Source organism: Camponotus floridanus, unplaced genomic scaffold, assembly GCF_003227725.1.
Source record: "Camponotus floridanus strain SB8 unplaced genomic scaffold, Cflo_v7.5 scaffold7, whole genome shotgun sequence".
NCBI classification, from domain to species: Eukaryota; Metazoa; Arthropoda; class Insecta; order Hymenoptera; family Formicidae; genus Camponotus; species Camponotus floridanus.
In genome coordinates this window covers 2,176,589-2,193,599 of record NW_020229838.1, presented here as the reverse complement: position 1 = coordinate 2,193,599, position 17,011 = coordinate 2,176,589, and the positions used below count along the sequence as shown (strand labels likewise).

Genomic DNA, 17,011 nt, shown 5'->3' with positions numbered 1-17,011 from the left:
CACATTCTCCGTTCGACGGTAACAATTGTGCGTGTATTCTGACGAAGTATTCTCGATTCGGATCGAAGGCGCGTCGCGTTCGAATTTTCCCGCCCACCTCCAGTCGATCCGATTCCGCGACGTTCCATCGGGACGGGACGCGTGAAACGCGGAACGCCAGTCCCGGCGATTTACAATCATAAACTGCGCGATTCGCTCTGTATGTATGTATGTATGTACTTATCCGCGGGAGCGTGCTTTTATTATGATTTTTGAGCGCCAGGTGGCCGCGTTTTTGTTGTAGATTTGCCGCTGTCGGCGGCGCGGCACGGCTCCCTCAGCGCCATTACATCGATAAATGTCACCGCGACGGCCGCGAGCGTGAAAAGACCGCCGCCGAATTTCCCTCTCGAATCGACCTTCCCTCTTCACCATCGCTCACCACCTAAGAGACGAAGAGCGTCGTTGGCGATGTCGACCAAGCGCAAGAGCACGCCGAGCGGCACGTCCAAGAACCGTCCCAAGTCGCGCAAAGTCGAGTACGACGAGGAGGACATTTCGAGCGAGCACGAATCCGAAGTCGAGGACGCCGAGGCCGGATCTAATGTCGACGGCGAGGATGCCGGCGAGGTCGCCGAGGATACGCTCGCCGATGTCTCCGATATGCCCGAGCTGCCGGCCCCGGAGGTGAGACTCGGACCTTTTTTTCTTTTCTCCCCAAAACTCTATAGGCACGCCTCCCACTCGCTTCCGCGACGCGGACGCGACGCGAAGAGTACAATTCGTTTCCTCGTGTTGCATTGTCTTGTATTTTAAACGATGGATTAATCAGGTCATGAATTAGCAATTATTATTAATACTTTCGAGAATATCGAATATTTAAGTATGTAGAATTAATATGTATTTATGTGATCAATGTTAATTTTGGTGATATTTTAGAATTGCATTAATTTTCTAATTCTTTGTAATTGTTTTTATTTTGCAAACTATAAGATTGAAAAAATATTTAATTTTTACTATACAATTAATCTTTGCAAATAAAAATTAAGTTGAATATACTTATTTTGTTTATCTACTATTAATATAAAAATTTGTGCTATTAAATTTTATTTATCTAGTATTAATATGTGAAGATTTATATGTTATTAAATTAATATATGAAGACTTACATGTTATTAAATTTATAAAAAAATGCATTTCATAAAATATCTATTAAATGTAGCAAAAAATAACTGAAATCTGTTTTCTTATTAGGGTGGCTGGGGTAAGCCTGGTGTATTGCTCATGTGTGGCCTTACTAATTGGGAAATGGCTGGTCGCAAAGCACCACCTAAAGGAGTAAAAGCAAATGTAGGACGCAGCCTGTGGACGCCGCATACTTTTAAAAACTTGAATAATGCAAGAATAAGATTAATTGCATCTGGTCCTGCTGCTTCCCACAGTATTATTGTTACTGAGGATGATAAATGCTTAGCATTTGGTAGAAATGATAAAGGTAAATTATATGCTATATGTATGTGCTACAGAATTAACTTATATATATAAGAGAATATACTTTTTTTCTAAAAATTAACAAATCTGTATGCATATTATACTTTGGTACAGAATAAATGTTGCATCATAATTTTATACTAATATATTAAAAGTAATTCAAATTTAATGTGTATTAATATCATTTTATTTTTTACATTTTTTATTATATATGTTGCTACTTTTTTTTTATCATTATTACAGCACCATTGCGTTGTACCAAGACTTTGTAATTTGTAATAGGTCAATTGGGCGTCGGAGATACAAAACGTCGCGACGAGCCGACTGAAGTCGAAGCCTTAAAGGGACATACAATTATAGGAGCTTCATGTGGTCGCAATCATACTTTATTTTTGACGAGCCGTGGTATAGTTTTTGCCGCTGGCGACAATAAACTGGGTCAATGTGGAGTCGGCAAGAATGACCCCTGCGTTGTGACCGCCAGCAAGGTGAAGTATTCCGGACCGCCGATAGTGAAAGTGGGATGCGGCGCGGAATTTTCGATGATCCTCGACATCAAGGGCGGTCTGCATTCGTTTGGATGCCCAGAGTACGGCGCCTTAGGCCACAATACAGACGGTAAATACTTCGTCACGAATACAAAGATGGCATTTCACTACGAGAAAGTGCCTAAGCGTATTGTTTTGTACGTCGAGAGAGGCAAGGATGGCCACGCGATACCGTTAGATCGCGTCGAGATCACGGACTTTAGCTGCGGTCATTATCACACTGTCGCCATCGACAGCAAGAATCGTGCGTTTTCCTGGGGATTTGGCGGGATCGGCCGTCTGGGCCACAACGAGCAGCGCGACGAATTGGTACCGCGTCTGATTAAATTTCTGGAACCACCTAGTCGCGGTGTTCGTGCGGTATATTGCGGTAGCACGTACAGCATCGCGATCAATGTACATGGCTCCGCCTTAATGTTCGGTCAAACCAAGCGCACGGGCGAAGCTAACATGTATCCCAAGCCTATTCAGGATTTATCTGGCTGGGAAATTCGATGCGTCGGTTGCTCACAGACAAGCGTGGTAGTCGCGGCCGATGATTCCGTTATTGCATGGGGCGCTAGTCCTACATTCGGAGAATTGGTAAGCTACAAATACTTGAGAAAATACATAGAGTCTTAGAATTATATATTCAAATTGTGTGTAAATGAGGATATTCTCATTGTTTCCTATTGATATAATTTATAATTTATTTTATCTTAGGGTTTTGGTGAAATGCGAAAGTCATCGACAACTCCGATGGAGGTGAAAGCCTTGGAAGGTTTATACATTACCGCAGTTACATGCGGTTTATCTCATACGCTTATGATCTGCCGAGACGATACCGAGGAAGAAAGGGCCAAGATTAATAAGCTGCAGGTGTACTCTGTTTAAGGTATAAAAATGTATTTCTCGTTTCTGCAAATGAATTTCTATTTGCAACGCTATACAGATGATCGAACCGGAAAGAAGAATCTCGCTTTCAGCGAGTCACAGCTACCGGTTTGACCAGTTTTAATGGAGTATCCGGGAATGATAACAATAGATCGCCACAAAACGTCCAGGAGAGATATAGAATTAGCTATTACTCTACTTTGTACTTCCAGTTTTTACTTAATGCGCGCGAATGAAAGTCGATTTGTGTATAACATTTGAGACCCATTCTGTTAGCAGCTCAGGATATAGACCAAACAAGATAGATGCAAAAAGATATATTTTGATACGTTGCTATTTTATTGAAGTTTGTCGTAATTTTCACCAGAATGGAAATAGTTATTTGTACGAAGAAACTGGGAAGAGAGAACACTGGAAAGAGAACATTATAGAATTTAGCAGTAACTGCCTTTATTTTTATCGATTTGCCTTTCTTAATCGATTTACATATTCACATAGTTTATATCATTGATTCATCACAGTAGTACCTGAATCATTACATCTGCAGAAATCGTTTTTACAAAACATGTGCAGGAATAATCCTTGTACATAACGCGAGTGAGCTATTAACCAAGTAGATAATATTTTAACAGTTGCATATGAATTTTACATTTTTTGATATGCATTTCGTTAAAATTTCATAGAAATATTATTTAATAATTCTCTTTTTTTTATGTAAAACGTCACTTATAGATAGAGGACAGATACATGTAAAAGATACATGTAAGCATTTAATTTTATTTTTATTATAATAAATTTTATACATAATCTATTATAATAATAGATTTTATATATGATTATATATAATCTATTATTAAATATAAAATTTTTATTAAATATTAGTTTTAATAGATAGAAGGATGATAGTATCATTTAATTTTATTTTTAATATAATAAATTTTATATATAATCTATTTTAATAATAGATTTTATATATAATTATATAATTTATTATTAAATATAAAGTCTTTTATTAAATAATATTAATTTTAATAATTCTGTATTATGAAGTGATAAAAGAGAGCTGTGGAAGAATTATGAGTTTTTGCTGTAGTAACGAATTTTCAGGTGACTGACATATAAGTATCTCATATTTTAGAATATTTTTCTTTCAAGATAAGTCTTATAGCACATTTCTCATATACCATTGTCGTAGATGCGTTAAAAATGTTTGGTCAAGTACACATAATTAAGATTAAATAAATCAGAAAGTGCGTTTAGTACCTTATTGTACCAATGAACTTACAACACCGATCACTGCCAGAATGTATTATGAATATCTTTTATTGTGATGCCAGACATTCATTCCATTCCGTTCCACGTAATACTCTCATGCGATCTTCGCATTGAAATATTGTTCTGATAAATGTACAAGTCCAAATATGAAATAAACGAATTTTTTAAGAAATTTACATTGTCTTCTCTAGTCATTTTTAGAAGAAATATTGATTATTTTCCAACAGTTTTTAACAATTTTCAAAACATCTTTCAAAAGCTTTATCTTTTTTTCGCTCCTTAATGTGATATTGTTTCTTTTTGCAAATTTATTTTATTTGTGCTGATACTGGTACTTTTGTACATTTCCAACAACGCTCTTTAATGCGATATAATTTTTGTCGCTCTAAACATGGGTTGCAAATAATATCTTTCATAGCAGCTTCATTTAAGAGTCTAATGGCATCTTCTTCTTCACGCTTCCGTTTTTCCTAATATTACAGTTGTAATGAACTAAAATCTTTACATTAAAATAAAATTATTGGTACATTTTATTATTAATATTAAATATCTATTTTTACCATAAGTCTTCGATCCATTATTATTGTAGCAGAAGCGACAAATTGTTGAGCATGATATACTTCCTCTTGTGGAACATTATTATATTTCCAACGTAACAATTGTTGAGCTATGTAATGAATAGGATCTGAAGGCTCATATCGTAAAGCTCTACTTATTGCCCATGATAGTGGCACCATCACATTTTGCCTAAGTACATGGATTATATAGTTCATTACACATTATATCTTAAATTCTTATCGTTTATTTTTAAATACCTTAAGTAATTGTTTCTATTCAGAGTTTCATCATCTTCTCCTTTTGGTAGCAAATTTAAATAACAGGTACAAGCAGCAGAACTGTACTGTATAGAAACGTTTGATAAAGGAACTTTATTTAAACTGCAAGAAGAAAATGATTTTAACAAAGGACTATCGGATGCAGTATCAGATTCTTCTAGAATAGTAGAATGTGATTCCAATATAGTCAGACTGCATTTACACAACACTTCCTGTAGATTATTTTAACTTTTGATATAGATTATTCATTTATATATATATATGTGTGTAATATGTTTTACATCTTTGAAATCACTTAGAAAAGAATACTTCAGTTACTTGTGAAATTTCCTTTTCCTTGTAATCATTATAACCGAGATCAATTAGCATATCTTCGATCTCATCATCAATACCATTCTCTTTTACATAACAAAGAGTATCTTCGTCCATTCCAAGCTCTTTTAAGAAACGAATCATTGTTGGTGTAATTGGCTTAGATTTTCCCGGCCAACTCAAAATTCCTGGGACATCAATGCCGCTCGATAAAAGTCGATATAATACATTATCATTCTGAGATACTAGCCCGCACATAATGATATTCCAACATTGATTTTTAGTTAATCCAGTAATAATCAGATTCCAAATCAGTTTCTCGTCAAGTTTTTCCTTTGTCCATCCATTTTTCATTTCTATTCCAAAACTTTGAAAATATTTCAGTTCTTCAACAGTAAGACTAAGAAGGCCATATTTGATTGCCTTTATGATACTGTGCGGCGACATGCCTAAAATTTATCATTCAATGTATAAATGATGAAAGAAAGATTCCAAGGTGGAAAAAGATTCAGTAATACCTTTTCCTTTCAGTTCCATTAAGACACATTCGTTATATATTCCACTATGAATAATAAAGCGCAACAATTTATTAAATGATGCATCACATTGCCCATTGGTACACACAGGTAAAGATTTAATTTTATTATGTTGTACAAGTTTATCCTTGAGCAAGCTAAGCAATTTCTCATTACTCCATTTGCCACAGATAAACATTCCCTTATTTGTCAATTTTATACATAGTTTTGTTTTACGAAATGTGTAGCCACTTTCGTCTATTATATTTTTTGAATCAGACATTTAAAAAAAATATAAATTGAATAAAAATATAAATTTGAATTATTTTATAAAGATATAGCATCAAATGTCAAAATAAATGAATTAATTATTTAGGCAATTGTTATAAATTGATTATGTGACAAATTTGTCCTATATTAAAATAATAATGATATATACAACACATATATCCAGAAAATTTTTTATTTACATACAGAGAATAAGTTAGAATTTATGTATAATATCACCATTATTTAATTATATAGTGAATTCTCTATGAAGTACATACTCTACTTTTTCAGCACAGTACATATTCCAATGAGATTGTAGCTTAAAAATGAGCACAATATAGATATAACAGAGCAAGATTCCTAACTACATTTTTACAATATAATACACATTTTTCAGATGTAACAATAATAATGTGTTCAACATATATTGTGCATAATGTAAAAAATAAATTGAAGATTATAAAAATTGTCAAATTTTACTTGTACAAAAATTGATTGTGATTAACAGAATATCTATGGCCTATAAAAATGTATCACTAAATACTTACAATTGTTTTCTCAATATATTAATTATGTGTTCACACAAACACAAAATTTCATTTAATTTTCTATGCCATAAATATTTACAACAGATTTAAGATTTAATGTCCAACAATAGCTAATGTGTATATGTGATGTAAATGTAAATGTGAATATATGCATCTTACAAAATTATTTCCTAATTGTAAATTTTGTAAGACCCGAGTGTTAGCATGTATGAAGTGATGATATATCGTATATGATCTCCTCTGTGTTGCTTCTCGGATTTTTTTTGTGTAGTCTCAGCCTTAAACATATTATGCATATATTTGTTCTAACAAACATGCACTTTCTCATAACACCATGATTACAGTAAACTGCAATAACAATTTGAGGATGACTCAACAGGTAGAGATTGATAGTTAGCAGCCAACTGCATCCCCCTTTTCCCACTTCGATATCTCGAAGCAGTCATGGTACCATTGTCATATAATCGTGTAGAGTGAGTATCCCAAAGACCAGGTGTTTGTATTATCTGTTGTGTAAACATTACATTTTATGTAGATTACTCATAATATAGAAAATTATATATATTTATAATTACATATTTTTTTCTTTCTTAGTAAAGTATATAATTATAGAATATAGATTTATATTATAGTAAGAAATTCTGACCTTTTGTACAAGTTCTTCAAAGCAGCACTTTACACCATCCGCTGTTTTTGCACTACTTTCGATATATAAAGTCTGATGTCTTCTGGCAAACTGTAAACCTTCCTCAGTGCTCACTTCCCTATTCGGCAGATCTATTTTATTACCTACTACCATCTTGACGATATCTGTTCTATTGCAGTATGTATTTAATTCATTAAGCCATGTCTCCAATTTTACAAAAGTATTTCGATCTGTAACATCGTACATTAAAATAGCACCCTGACCATCTCTGTAGTAACTTGGCGTTAAAGTGCGAAATCGTTCTTGGCCCGCCGTATCCTATAAAAAGAATATGCTTTAATAAACCTGAGATACGCGATATATAACGTTATAATTACGTTAACTTTTCTCTTCACAAGAGACTACAATTACAAACCCAAATCGCGAGTTTGACTGTATTGCCATCGATGGTTATCTGTTTGGTTTTATAATCCATTCCGACTGTGCTTTGCATATTTTCGCAGAATTCATCTTCGGTGAATCTCAAGAGTATACTGGAAGCGACATTGCATCGTGATTAATCTCAATTAATGACGTATAAAAAGTGGAATGAGACGCATTTACAAGTACCTCGATTTTCCCACATTAGATTCACCTATTATGAGAATCTTTAGTATCGTTAAAACATCCTCTTGATCCATAATGACGCGATAGATCGCACTCTCTCGGCGATATTAAGGTTTGGAGAAAAAAAAAGCACTTGGGCCGAAAATACAAATTTCCTCTCCCCTTTAAACGTCAATTTTCATACATTGACACCGTCATGCAGCCTAGTATCTAGTATGCGTGCACTCGCAATCAACAAAAAGTACGTCGCGAGGCATGATAGGCATATGAATCTGCACGAATGCAGTGACTCAGTGACTGTAGTATTAGGAAGGGGCGAGAGTTGCGGTTTTCCTCGAAATCTCACAGATGTCGCTGTTTATTTTACCAATTTGCGGAAGCATCGACATGTCGAGAAACTCATCAGGATTTTCCATTTAAATTTCAAGTTTTGTTTTAATTAATGGCAAGGATATTATTATGCTAAAGGTACGAGAAATTTCCAATAATACTGATATTAATGACGTATTAAAGAAAGAACAACGATTATATGCGATTCGAACTTTCGCTTTCCTCAGAAAATGAATCATTACCGAACAATCGCGCGTACGCAATAATTGTCATTTTTAATGAGCTATCTCCCCGATAAGAGTCGCAATTACATGAAATCGCTTTCTACAATTTCCATGATCGGCATCGTGCCGATTTTAAAGGCCGCAATTCGATTAATCGCTCGCTCGATTGCGCGTAGCTAATCGCGTTGGCGAGAGAGAGAGAGGGACAAGGAGTGAGGAGGGGATTGGGGAAATCGGCGGAGGATGAGGGAGAGGGCACATGCGACGTGCGCGTGCGAGAGCGAATTTTTGTCACTGTCCGCGGGGAGTGCTGGCGGCGGTAGGGCGGCGCGGCGAGATCTAAAAGCACGAACTAAGCGACGAAGAAAAAAAGATGGCCGCCGCGAGGCTGCCATGAAGGGGCCGCGTCGCTGCTCGCGCTCGCGGAAATGGGACGGTGCGACATCCGAGTGTCATCGTCGTCTCAGTGAGGAAGTGTCAAGCGAGGTGGTGATCGTGACGGGGCAAGGGTGAGGAGGAGAAGAAGGTGGTTGAGTGAGGTGAAGTGAAGAAGTCAAGTGCGCATCGAGGTGCACTCGTCGCGACGACGACGACGACGACGACGTCGGCGACGACGGCGACGGCGACGAGGAAGACGACGAGCCGGCCGACGACGAGTCAACCGGAGATACGCGAGATGGCATCCGACGGGTAAGGCTGCGACGAAGAGAGAAAAATCTGCCTGCCTCGTCCCGTCAAAATTGCACTTGTCTCGCGACTCGATTGCACCCGAAGTGCAGCGCACCTCGTTATTCTAGGGAAAACGCGGCCGTCGCGGGACCGACACGGGTGTTCGCAGATCGATAGTGAATTTTTTTTTAGTCACCCGTCCCAGTTTTCTCCCTCTCTCCATCCTCGTCCGTATACTTTAGTCTCTCTCTCTCTTTCTTTCTCTCTTTCCCTCTCTGTGTTCTTTTTCCCTCGTACATGTGCATACAAAGAGAAAGAAGATACCGCGGTCGTCTTTCTCGATGATAACCGAACAATTTGCTTCTCCTTGGCGCTTTCGCGCTGAAGTTAGCCGTCGTGAATGGGCGGGTCTCTCTTGCGCGCACATTTTCGCAGTCCGCGCTTAGGCTCGTCCGCGTCAAAAGCGTCAAAGCATTTCCACCGTTTTTCCTCTCGCTATCGCGCCTCCGTCTTTCTTTTCTCTTCCTCCGCATTCCGCGTTCTCTCTTTTCCTTTCCTCCTCGCACCCGAGCGTGTGCGCTCTCGATTTACGCGCGAATGGATTACCGCGGCCTATTTCAGCCAATTAAACGGCCAGCATGACATCAGAACGGACGGCGGCCTCTCTCGTTGTACCGCGGCCCAGCATTCCTATCAATTTGCGGGGTCCGTCAGGGCTAGGTGGGGCGAGGTGGGTGGACGGGCGAAACACCCTCCTTCGTGCGCCCCGATTATCATCGCCCTCTCCGTTGGCCTCCGGCTGAAAGTATCGTCGTGCATCGCGAATCTTGAACGGTTCCCCTATTTTCCTCCCACTTTTTTCCAGCCTCCCTTTTGTCTCCGTCAATTTACCCGTTCTGTGGTGAGGGTGATTTTTTTCTCCCCGAGATCTCGAGTTGTTCCAATTACTTTATCGATGTAGTACGCTCGTTTTTAACATGTATATACGTATTTAGTTATCGCGACCGCGATACTCTTTCCTCCTTCATCCTGAATAAAGTTTCTCGACGAGAAATCGTAACGATGTGTCTCGACGTCGCAAAGTGTCTAGTGGAAGAATAAATAAAAAAAAATGGAAGCTACACGAGTATGCTGTCGCGATATCTCGTTTCATCGCGATTATATTTCTGTCCGTGCGCTACACTCGGTATACTTTTGACATATCGATCCCGCCTTATCCCGATATTATCGTTTAAAATGTACAAATATTTATTCGCCACTTATCCAAGGGACCCTGTCGAAGACACGAATAATCCGTAAGAAGTGAAAGTTTAAGGGGAAAAAAGGGATTTAAAGGCTGTTGCGTAAGGTTTGATACAGTTTGCCCCTGGTTACTTTAGGGTATGATACAGATTCGCGAGTAGATGTTAAGTTTTTCCGGGACACGCAGATATTAATGGATGACAATTGCAGTAGGATGGAATGGGTGGAGATCATAGAACCACGTACTAAGGAACATATGTACGCTAACCTAACCACCGGAGAATGCGTATGGGATCCTCCACCGGGTGTACCTGTGTAAGCCTCTCCTTTATTTATATTTGTTGTTCGATAGCAGCCACTGTCAATATCTTCTCTCAGAACTCTTTTCAAAAGCTTTTCTCGTTATTAGATAATTTATTAAAAAAATTAATTTCAAAATGTCTTCCATAGATATTCCGTGTCTGTTTTTCAATAATAGATTTATATTATTTTTCAAAATTCTATTGACAGGTAATATTACTCACCTAATAGTTTAAAAGCTTGTTGAGTTTAATAAATCTCGTTGTAATAAGATAGTATAATCTCAGTTATATTCGGCATGCTTTTAATTTAATTACATATATTAATGAATTATCTCAAAGTATATCGTACAGTTCCATTGTATAATTATTTTAGAGAAAGTTATATTAGAGAGAAAGTATCAAGTCACCTCCTCTACATCACGACACATAGTACACGCGTGTCCCATTTAATGATTTGTAGGAAAAAGACGGACAACAATCAATGGTGGGAGTTATTTGATCAGAATACCTCGCGGTTTTATTATTATAACGCGACGTCTCAGAAAACCGTGTGGCATCGCCCGACCGACTGTGACATCATACCATTGGCGAAACTGCAGGTAAAAGAAACATTCATGCGATATGTATATTGTCTATATGAGTACATTTATTTCTATAAAACGTAGGAGTGCGTGCGCGCGCGCGTATATGCGTGCATGTGTATGGCACAAGTTAGCTTATCGAGCGCTAAAATACGGATAAGATTGTATTCATACATTGCTATTTGTCAGAATACTCATGCTTATGGATCGCGTAAAATCTGGGAGTATTTGGCTCTTGCGTGCGCCGTAATGTGTGCGTAATGATTTGTGAGTTTCTCCGGGTAACGCACATTAAACTTGTGTATCTTAAAGTGGCATAGATATAAGAGTGTGTGCAAGCGCGTCTGCTCTCTTCTCAGCTATAAATAGACGTTTGTAGCAGGGAGAAAAAACTCCGGTTTACATTATACCATGCTACTATACCATAAGACTTCTTTCGCGATAATGTTATTCCTTTAATTAAAATTTGACGAGAATACGAGTGCCAGATGTCCCGTACGATGTATGTGTAGGTATGTTATGAAGGACCCACCTGTATGCCGAAATATAACGGGTTACAAAGTTTTTGGATGAAATTATATTTAATTCACACATACACGCACATACATTGTATATAAATGATTTAAATCATGATTTTTCATATATTTTATACATAAACACATTTACTTTTTATAATGTGTTTACACTATATTCCTTATTTTTCCAATATCCGTTTCATTTATCCGTTATTTTTTATAGAGATATAAGACTACTATCATATTAATCAATTATCTATAAAAAGGTGGCACTTTACCATTAGTATATAGTTGTATTTTGCATTCGTTAATTTATTCAGATATTTTTATATTTGTATTGTAGACATTAAAACAAAATACGGAACCAGCAAGTGGTAGTACGTCGGATACTCAGAAGACAACCGAACAGAGGAAGAAGGAATCGGTTTCGACGCAAACACAAACTCCTTCAGTTAGTCGATCGACGCGATTTAACCATCAGGAGAATACGAATTTGGCTCCGCCTTTGGTAAATTTAATTTTTCTATGATTATCTTAATGCGATACATCAACACTTTTCGAGATTCTGCATAGCTACGTTTTCTCTCGTAGCAAGCTCTTTCTCTCGGTAATGCGAACAAAACGCGGACTTCTACGGTCGGCATAGATCTTCAAACTTCTCCTCCTTCCCCGTCTCCGTCAACGAGGCGACACCATCATCATCATCATCATCACAATAACAGGCATCACAGGCACCATGACGTACCTGCGGCGCGTACCAGGCAGCACAATCATTCGCAAGACTCTGGTAGATCCAGCGACAGTTCCGTCTCGCACAGTAGGACGTCTTTGGAGTCGACCGGTTATCGTTTATTGGATTCGCCGCATAGGCATCATCATCGTTCGGCTGTCCAGACGCCGGCGAGCACCGCACAATCCTCCCCCAGGCAGCACAGTAGTAGTGGTACCTTAGAGGCCAGATGTCACAAGAGCGGAACTTTGGAAAGCGTAAAGAATCAGAAGTCTGTCTCGCTGGGAGAACCACCGCCGTTGGGCTTGTCGCTTTCAACCAGCACACCTCTCTTCAAGAAGAAGACGTTTAGCGATCCGCAACGCGAAGGTAGAGCGGGAAACTTCGACCTGGATAAAAGTAAAAATGGTAATAGTATATAATATTTTCTTTCCACATGTCTATGTTATATTATTATAATTATTGTTTGTATTGTAATTACAAAAGTTATAGGAATGTACAACATTTTTGTTTATGTATAAATCGATATTTTTCGATTTCCAGGTAGAGAAAGTAGTAGAGGCTCGTACGGTCCTGAACCGAGTACTTCACCATATCGCGATTCTCTGATGGAGTCTCGAGTCTTTAGGCAAGAAATGCCGCCATATCGTCCTCCAGAGGTTCAACTTAGCCATAGTTACAAATCACAGGGCGAAAAGTATGGTTCCTTAATGGACAGTGGCAATCGTTACCATAGAGATAGAGAGCGAGAGATGCAGCAACAGCAGCAGCAACAGCAGCATCATCGAGAACGGGTCAACAGTCTCGACAAGACAAACTCGCCAGCCTTTTATCAAAGTTCCATACATTCGAGAAATATGAATAAGCAACCACAGGATGGTACAGGTAGCATAGGTAGAAGGCATCACGGATGCTCGGCGTCGCTTTCGGAGGCAAATGTCAGGGATGTGTACGGTGCAATGTTGTCTGAAAGGAACGATCCCGCCAAGAGTCTCGGTAGGGCTGCTGGCATACACAGTGGTGGTAATTCAACGAAACAAAGAGGTGGTCTCGAAGCGGTAGAGCGCGAGAGAGAGAGAGACCGTGACAGAGAGAAGGAATATAGGCGAAACACAGCGTGCAATAACTCACTGGACTGTAAGTAAGATAATCTTTTAGCTTCTTTCGCCATCTTCCTGCGCGTACGTCTTTTGTAATATGGTTGATCATTGTTTTGCAAGGTGTACCGCAGCCACTGGGTCGCAGTTACAGTTTTGTGCAACAGCAAAAGCAGCAGCAAAAACTAATGCAACAACAATTACATCAGCAACAACAGCAGCAGCAGCAGGTTAGAAGAAGAGAACGGGATGATGATGCTATGCACGAGCGTTATTTAATGATAAGTCAAACCCACGAACAATCCAGACAGAGACTCAGTAGTAATACTAGCAGTAGTAACAGCAGCAACAGCAGCAGCAATAGCGCCGCGGGTGAGGAGACTGAAGGTCATGCCGAAGGAGACGATAGCAAGAAAAAGAGGAGTAATGGAAATCCCAGTCCGCCACCATCGCCGTTTTATGGCAATCTTCTAGCTGATGCTGATCACTTATTACCATTGCAACATTATATTCTTCAACAGGCAAAATTATCAGGTAATGAAAGCCGAGAATTTTAATGCTGATGGTGGAGTTTTATAATGAAACTTGTTTCTTACTATTCTGTTTCTTTTTCTTACAATACATAGGTTGTTACAAGTTTGGAGATCCTTTATTAGTAGAGGAAGGGGAAGATTCTCTGGACGAAGAAGGTGGCAGGGGTGAAGGAGGTATCAGTGGAAGAGGCGATGATGATTCTGATGATCAATTCGCTGACGATGAAGCTGCTAGCAATCAAGGCGATTCTTCCAGTCAAGAATATCTCGAAGATCATTACGCGGGTGAGGAATTATTTCTAAGAGCATAAAATATATGTAATATGTGTTTATCGAACGTATAATTTAATTAATGTATTCCATCTCATATAAGATTTAGGAAATTACGACACCGCCGGATTAGCGACTTATTATACTACCGCCGATACATTGACGAGGCCACAAGCACGACCGCCCTCGCCACCGAATATCGTGTCTCAGACGGAAGCTAGAGACAGCGTGGTAACCACGAGACAAGTCTCAATGCCCACTGTAAGTTCAACTCCGAGTATTTGTACAACGAATGTCGATAATACTGATTTGGACGAAGCGCGAAGAGACGATAGTACGGGCGGCGGTGACATAGAAAAGTACGCACAGGACAATCTCAATCTGAACTGTGGCAGGCCGAAGGGACTTAGGCTGTTGTTTCGAAAGAAATTTAGTGTACGGGACATTCTCAGCTGGTCGAAAGACCCGATACCTCAGCCCATGCTCGCGATGGTGGACGGTGAAAAACCGCTCAAGAGGGAGGCTTGCAATCTGTTCCGATTGGTTCAAGTGTATATGGGCGATCGCAAAGCCAATGTCGGCATGACGTTGGACGGTGTCGCCATGGATATTGTGAATACCGCATTTACGAAACCACCCCTGCGAGACGAGTTATACGTACAGATCTGCAGACAAACAACGGAGAATCCACGGAAGGAGAGTTTACGACGTGGATGGGAATTGATGGCTGTGTGTCTGGCTTTTGTGCCGCCTAGCGCTACGTTCGAGCCTTATCTGGAGGGTTACATGAATAGGCATCGCGATCCCAACTTCCAATTCCCCGAGGTCGCCAAATGGCCGATACACGTACAAGTCAGCCATTATGCAACCGTAGCTTGTAGGCGATTGCAACGGATTGGCGCGCATGGAAAACGACAACCTCGCAAGGCTACAGTGGAAGATATCGATCAAGCGAGGGTAATTAATTGTACTACTAATTTAGTTTTTTTTATGATTCTTACGGAGTCTGATGTATACTTCTGTACTCTTCTTGCAGATACAAATCTTTCGCGCGTCTATGTTTGGTGCAACGCTTTCGGAAGTTATGGCTTTACAAAGAGATCGCTTCCCACTTAGAGAGTTACCATGGATACAGACTACGCTGACGCATCAGGTGTTGATACGCGGTGGTACGCTGACCGAGGGTATCTTCCGAGTGTCCGCAGACGCGGATGAAGTCAGCGCGTTGAAATCCTGTTTAGACAGGTTCGAGGATGGAGCGATTCTGGCAGTTTCTCAGGATGCTCATGCACCCGCTTCCCTGTTGAAATTATGGGTGCGCGAGCTGTACGAGCCATTGATACCGGATTCCTTCTATGTGGAATGCGTATCTATGCGGCATGATGATCCAAAAGCTTCTGCGGCGATTGTAGCCGCGCTTGTCGATCGTTTGCCGGATCTTAATCGTCGCGTGCTGTGTCATCTAATACATTTTCTGCAGGTGAGAAATTTTATTCATTTTATTCAATAAAAGAATCGTGATATATAAAATTGTATGATTTAAAATTTTTCTTTACATCAAATCATACACACTTTGAAAAAAGTCTAAACTATGTGTAATATTTAGCGTTAAATGCACGGTGAGATCTTTTATAAGAATTTCAGAATTAGCACATATGCGTTGTTCACATTATATGTAGCAACACACACATTTAACGAAATAACACACGATGAAAAAATGCACGAGAAATCAAGAGTAGCATACATTCGAGACGCTATTAAATTAAATCGAGCAGCATGCATTCGAGGCACCGTTGAATGTCTTTTGATGAATCGTTCGTTACGAAATTGTAACAATTTTCCAGATATTCGCTAGATCCGAGGTGGTCGCTCGCACTAAAATGGACGCCAATAATCTTGCGATGGTGATGGCGCCGAATGTATTACGGTGCACGTCCCAAGATCCTCGGGTGATCTTAGAGAACGCACGGAAGGAGATGGCCTTCGTCCGTACTCTCATCGAGTCACTAGATACCAGTTGGGTCGATGATCTTCACTGACCGCATCCTATCGCGCTAGAAAAAAAGTCCGCTCTAGACTATTATGCCAAATGAATCAGCTGTATAGTCACGTCTATTGTTAGTTATGTCTTTTTCTCTCTGTCTCTATCTCTTTCTCTCACTGTTCTCAATTTATCTTCACTCTTCTTGTTTGTCCATCGCGTCACCCATTTCTCCCATAGTCCTCTATATAAATGTTCTTCGTAACGGTAATTTAGTGCTAAAGTCTTACCATCCAAGCTAATCAACCAATTCGCTCCCTTATTTCCTATTTATTATTTATATGCAGATTCTATGTTATACGACAGATTATTAGAGATTATTAGATTATATTATGTATATCGCTATATATATCATATATATTTTACCAATCCCTTGTTACCACGTCGAACAAACGTGGACGGCTTTTTTACTCGATCATTGTTGAATCTCGTGTAAGATAAAAAAAGAAATCATGTGTTACCGTGTATAGCTGCGCTCCGCGATGATCTTTTTGTATAAGCGACGGATTAACGTGTAAAGCGTTTTATCGAGGAGTAAACACTGCGAAAGATTAGCAAGCTGTAGTAATAAGAGTGTT

The 17,011-nt window shown here is 39.2% G+C and overlaps 5 protein-coding genes across 8 annotated transcripts; 2 read left to right on the top strand and 3 right to left on the bottom strand.

Moving 5' to 3' along the window:
* The first annotated feature begins 228 nt into the window (after positions 1–228).
* On the top strand, positions 229–3,649 carry LOC105256596 (protein RCC2 homolog). Its single transcript, XM_011266671.3, has 4 exons — positions 229–666; positions 1,234–1,474; positions 1,753–2,600; positions 2,721–3,649. The coding sequence occupies exons 1-4, from the start codon at positions 451–453 to the stop codon at positions 2,889–2,891; spliced, it is 1,476 nt and encodes a 491-aa protein (XP_011264973.1). The 5' UTR covers positions 229–450; the 3' UTR covers positions 2,892–3,649.
* Positions 3,650–4,277: 628 nt separating this feature from the next.
* On the bottom strand, positions 4,278–5,223 carry LOC112639501 (the record flags this gene model as incomplete). The annotated part of the gene is made up of 3 exons (XM_025413683.1): positions 4,278–4,636; positions 4,727–4,913; positions 4,982–5,223. Coding segments are annotated over 3 exons (591 nt in total), but the record flags the coding sequence as incomplete, so codon positions are not given.
* Positions 5,224–5,284: 61 nt separating this feature from the next.
* LOC112639516 lies at positions 5,285–5,764 on the bottom strand. Its single transcript, XM_025413720.1, has one exon. It carries the CDS (start codon positions 5,759–5,761, stop codon positions 5,294–5,296), a length of 468 nt encoding a protein of 155 aa, XP_025269505.1. The 5' UTR covers positions 5,762–5,764; the 3' UTR covers positions 5,285–5,293.
* Positions 5,765–6,555: 791 nt separating this feature from the next.
* LOC105256602 (ras-related protein Rab-18-B) lies at positions 6,556–8,005 on the bottom strand. Its single transcript, XM_011266684.3, has 4 exons — positions 7,903–8,005; positions 7,709–7,826; positions 7,294–7,611; positions 6,556–7,153 (listed from the first exon to the last, which is right to left on the bottom strand). The coding sequence occupies exons 1-4, from the start codon at positions 7,971–7,973 to the stop codon at positions 6,986–6,988; spliced, it is 675 nt and encodes a 224-aa protein (XP_011264986.1). The 5' UTR covers positions 7,974–8,005; the 3' UTR covers positions 6,556–6,985.
* A 739-nt stretch (positions 8,006–8,744) lies between these two features.
* Positions 8,745–16,997, top strand: LOC105256609. 4 transcript variants are annotated; one of them, XM_011266706.3, is made up of 11 exons: positions 8,745–9,143; positions 10,575–10,679; positions 11,127–11,265; positions 12,106–12,270; positions 12,354–12,900; positions 13,036–13,629; positions 13,713–14,123; positions 14,216–14,407; positions 14,496–15,349; positions 15,429–15,872; positions 16,237–16,997. In XM_011266706.3, the coding sequence occupies exons 1-11, from the start codon at positions 9,130–9,132 to the stop codon at positions 16,429–16,431; spliced, it is 3,660 nt and encodes a 1,219-aa protein (XP_011265008.1). In that variant the 5' UTR covers positions 8,745–9,129; the 3' UTR covers positions 16,432–16,997. The 4 variants fall into 4 exon arrangements, with proteins under 4 accessions (XP_011265008.1, XP_011265027.1, XP_011265017.1 ...); XM_011266725.2 differs by lacking the exon at positions 8,745–9,143 and adding an exon at positions 9,191–10,470; XM_011266715.2 differs by lacking the exon at positions 8,745–9,143 and adding an exon at positions 9,191–10,502.
* The last annotated feature ends 14 nt before the right edge of the window (positions 16,998–17,011 follow it).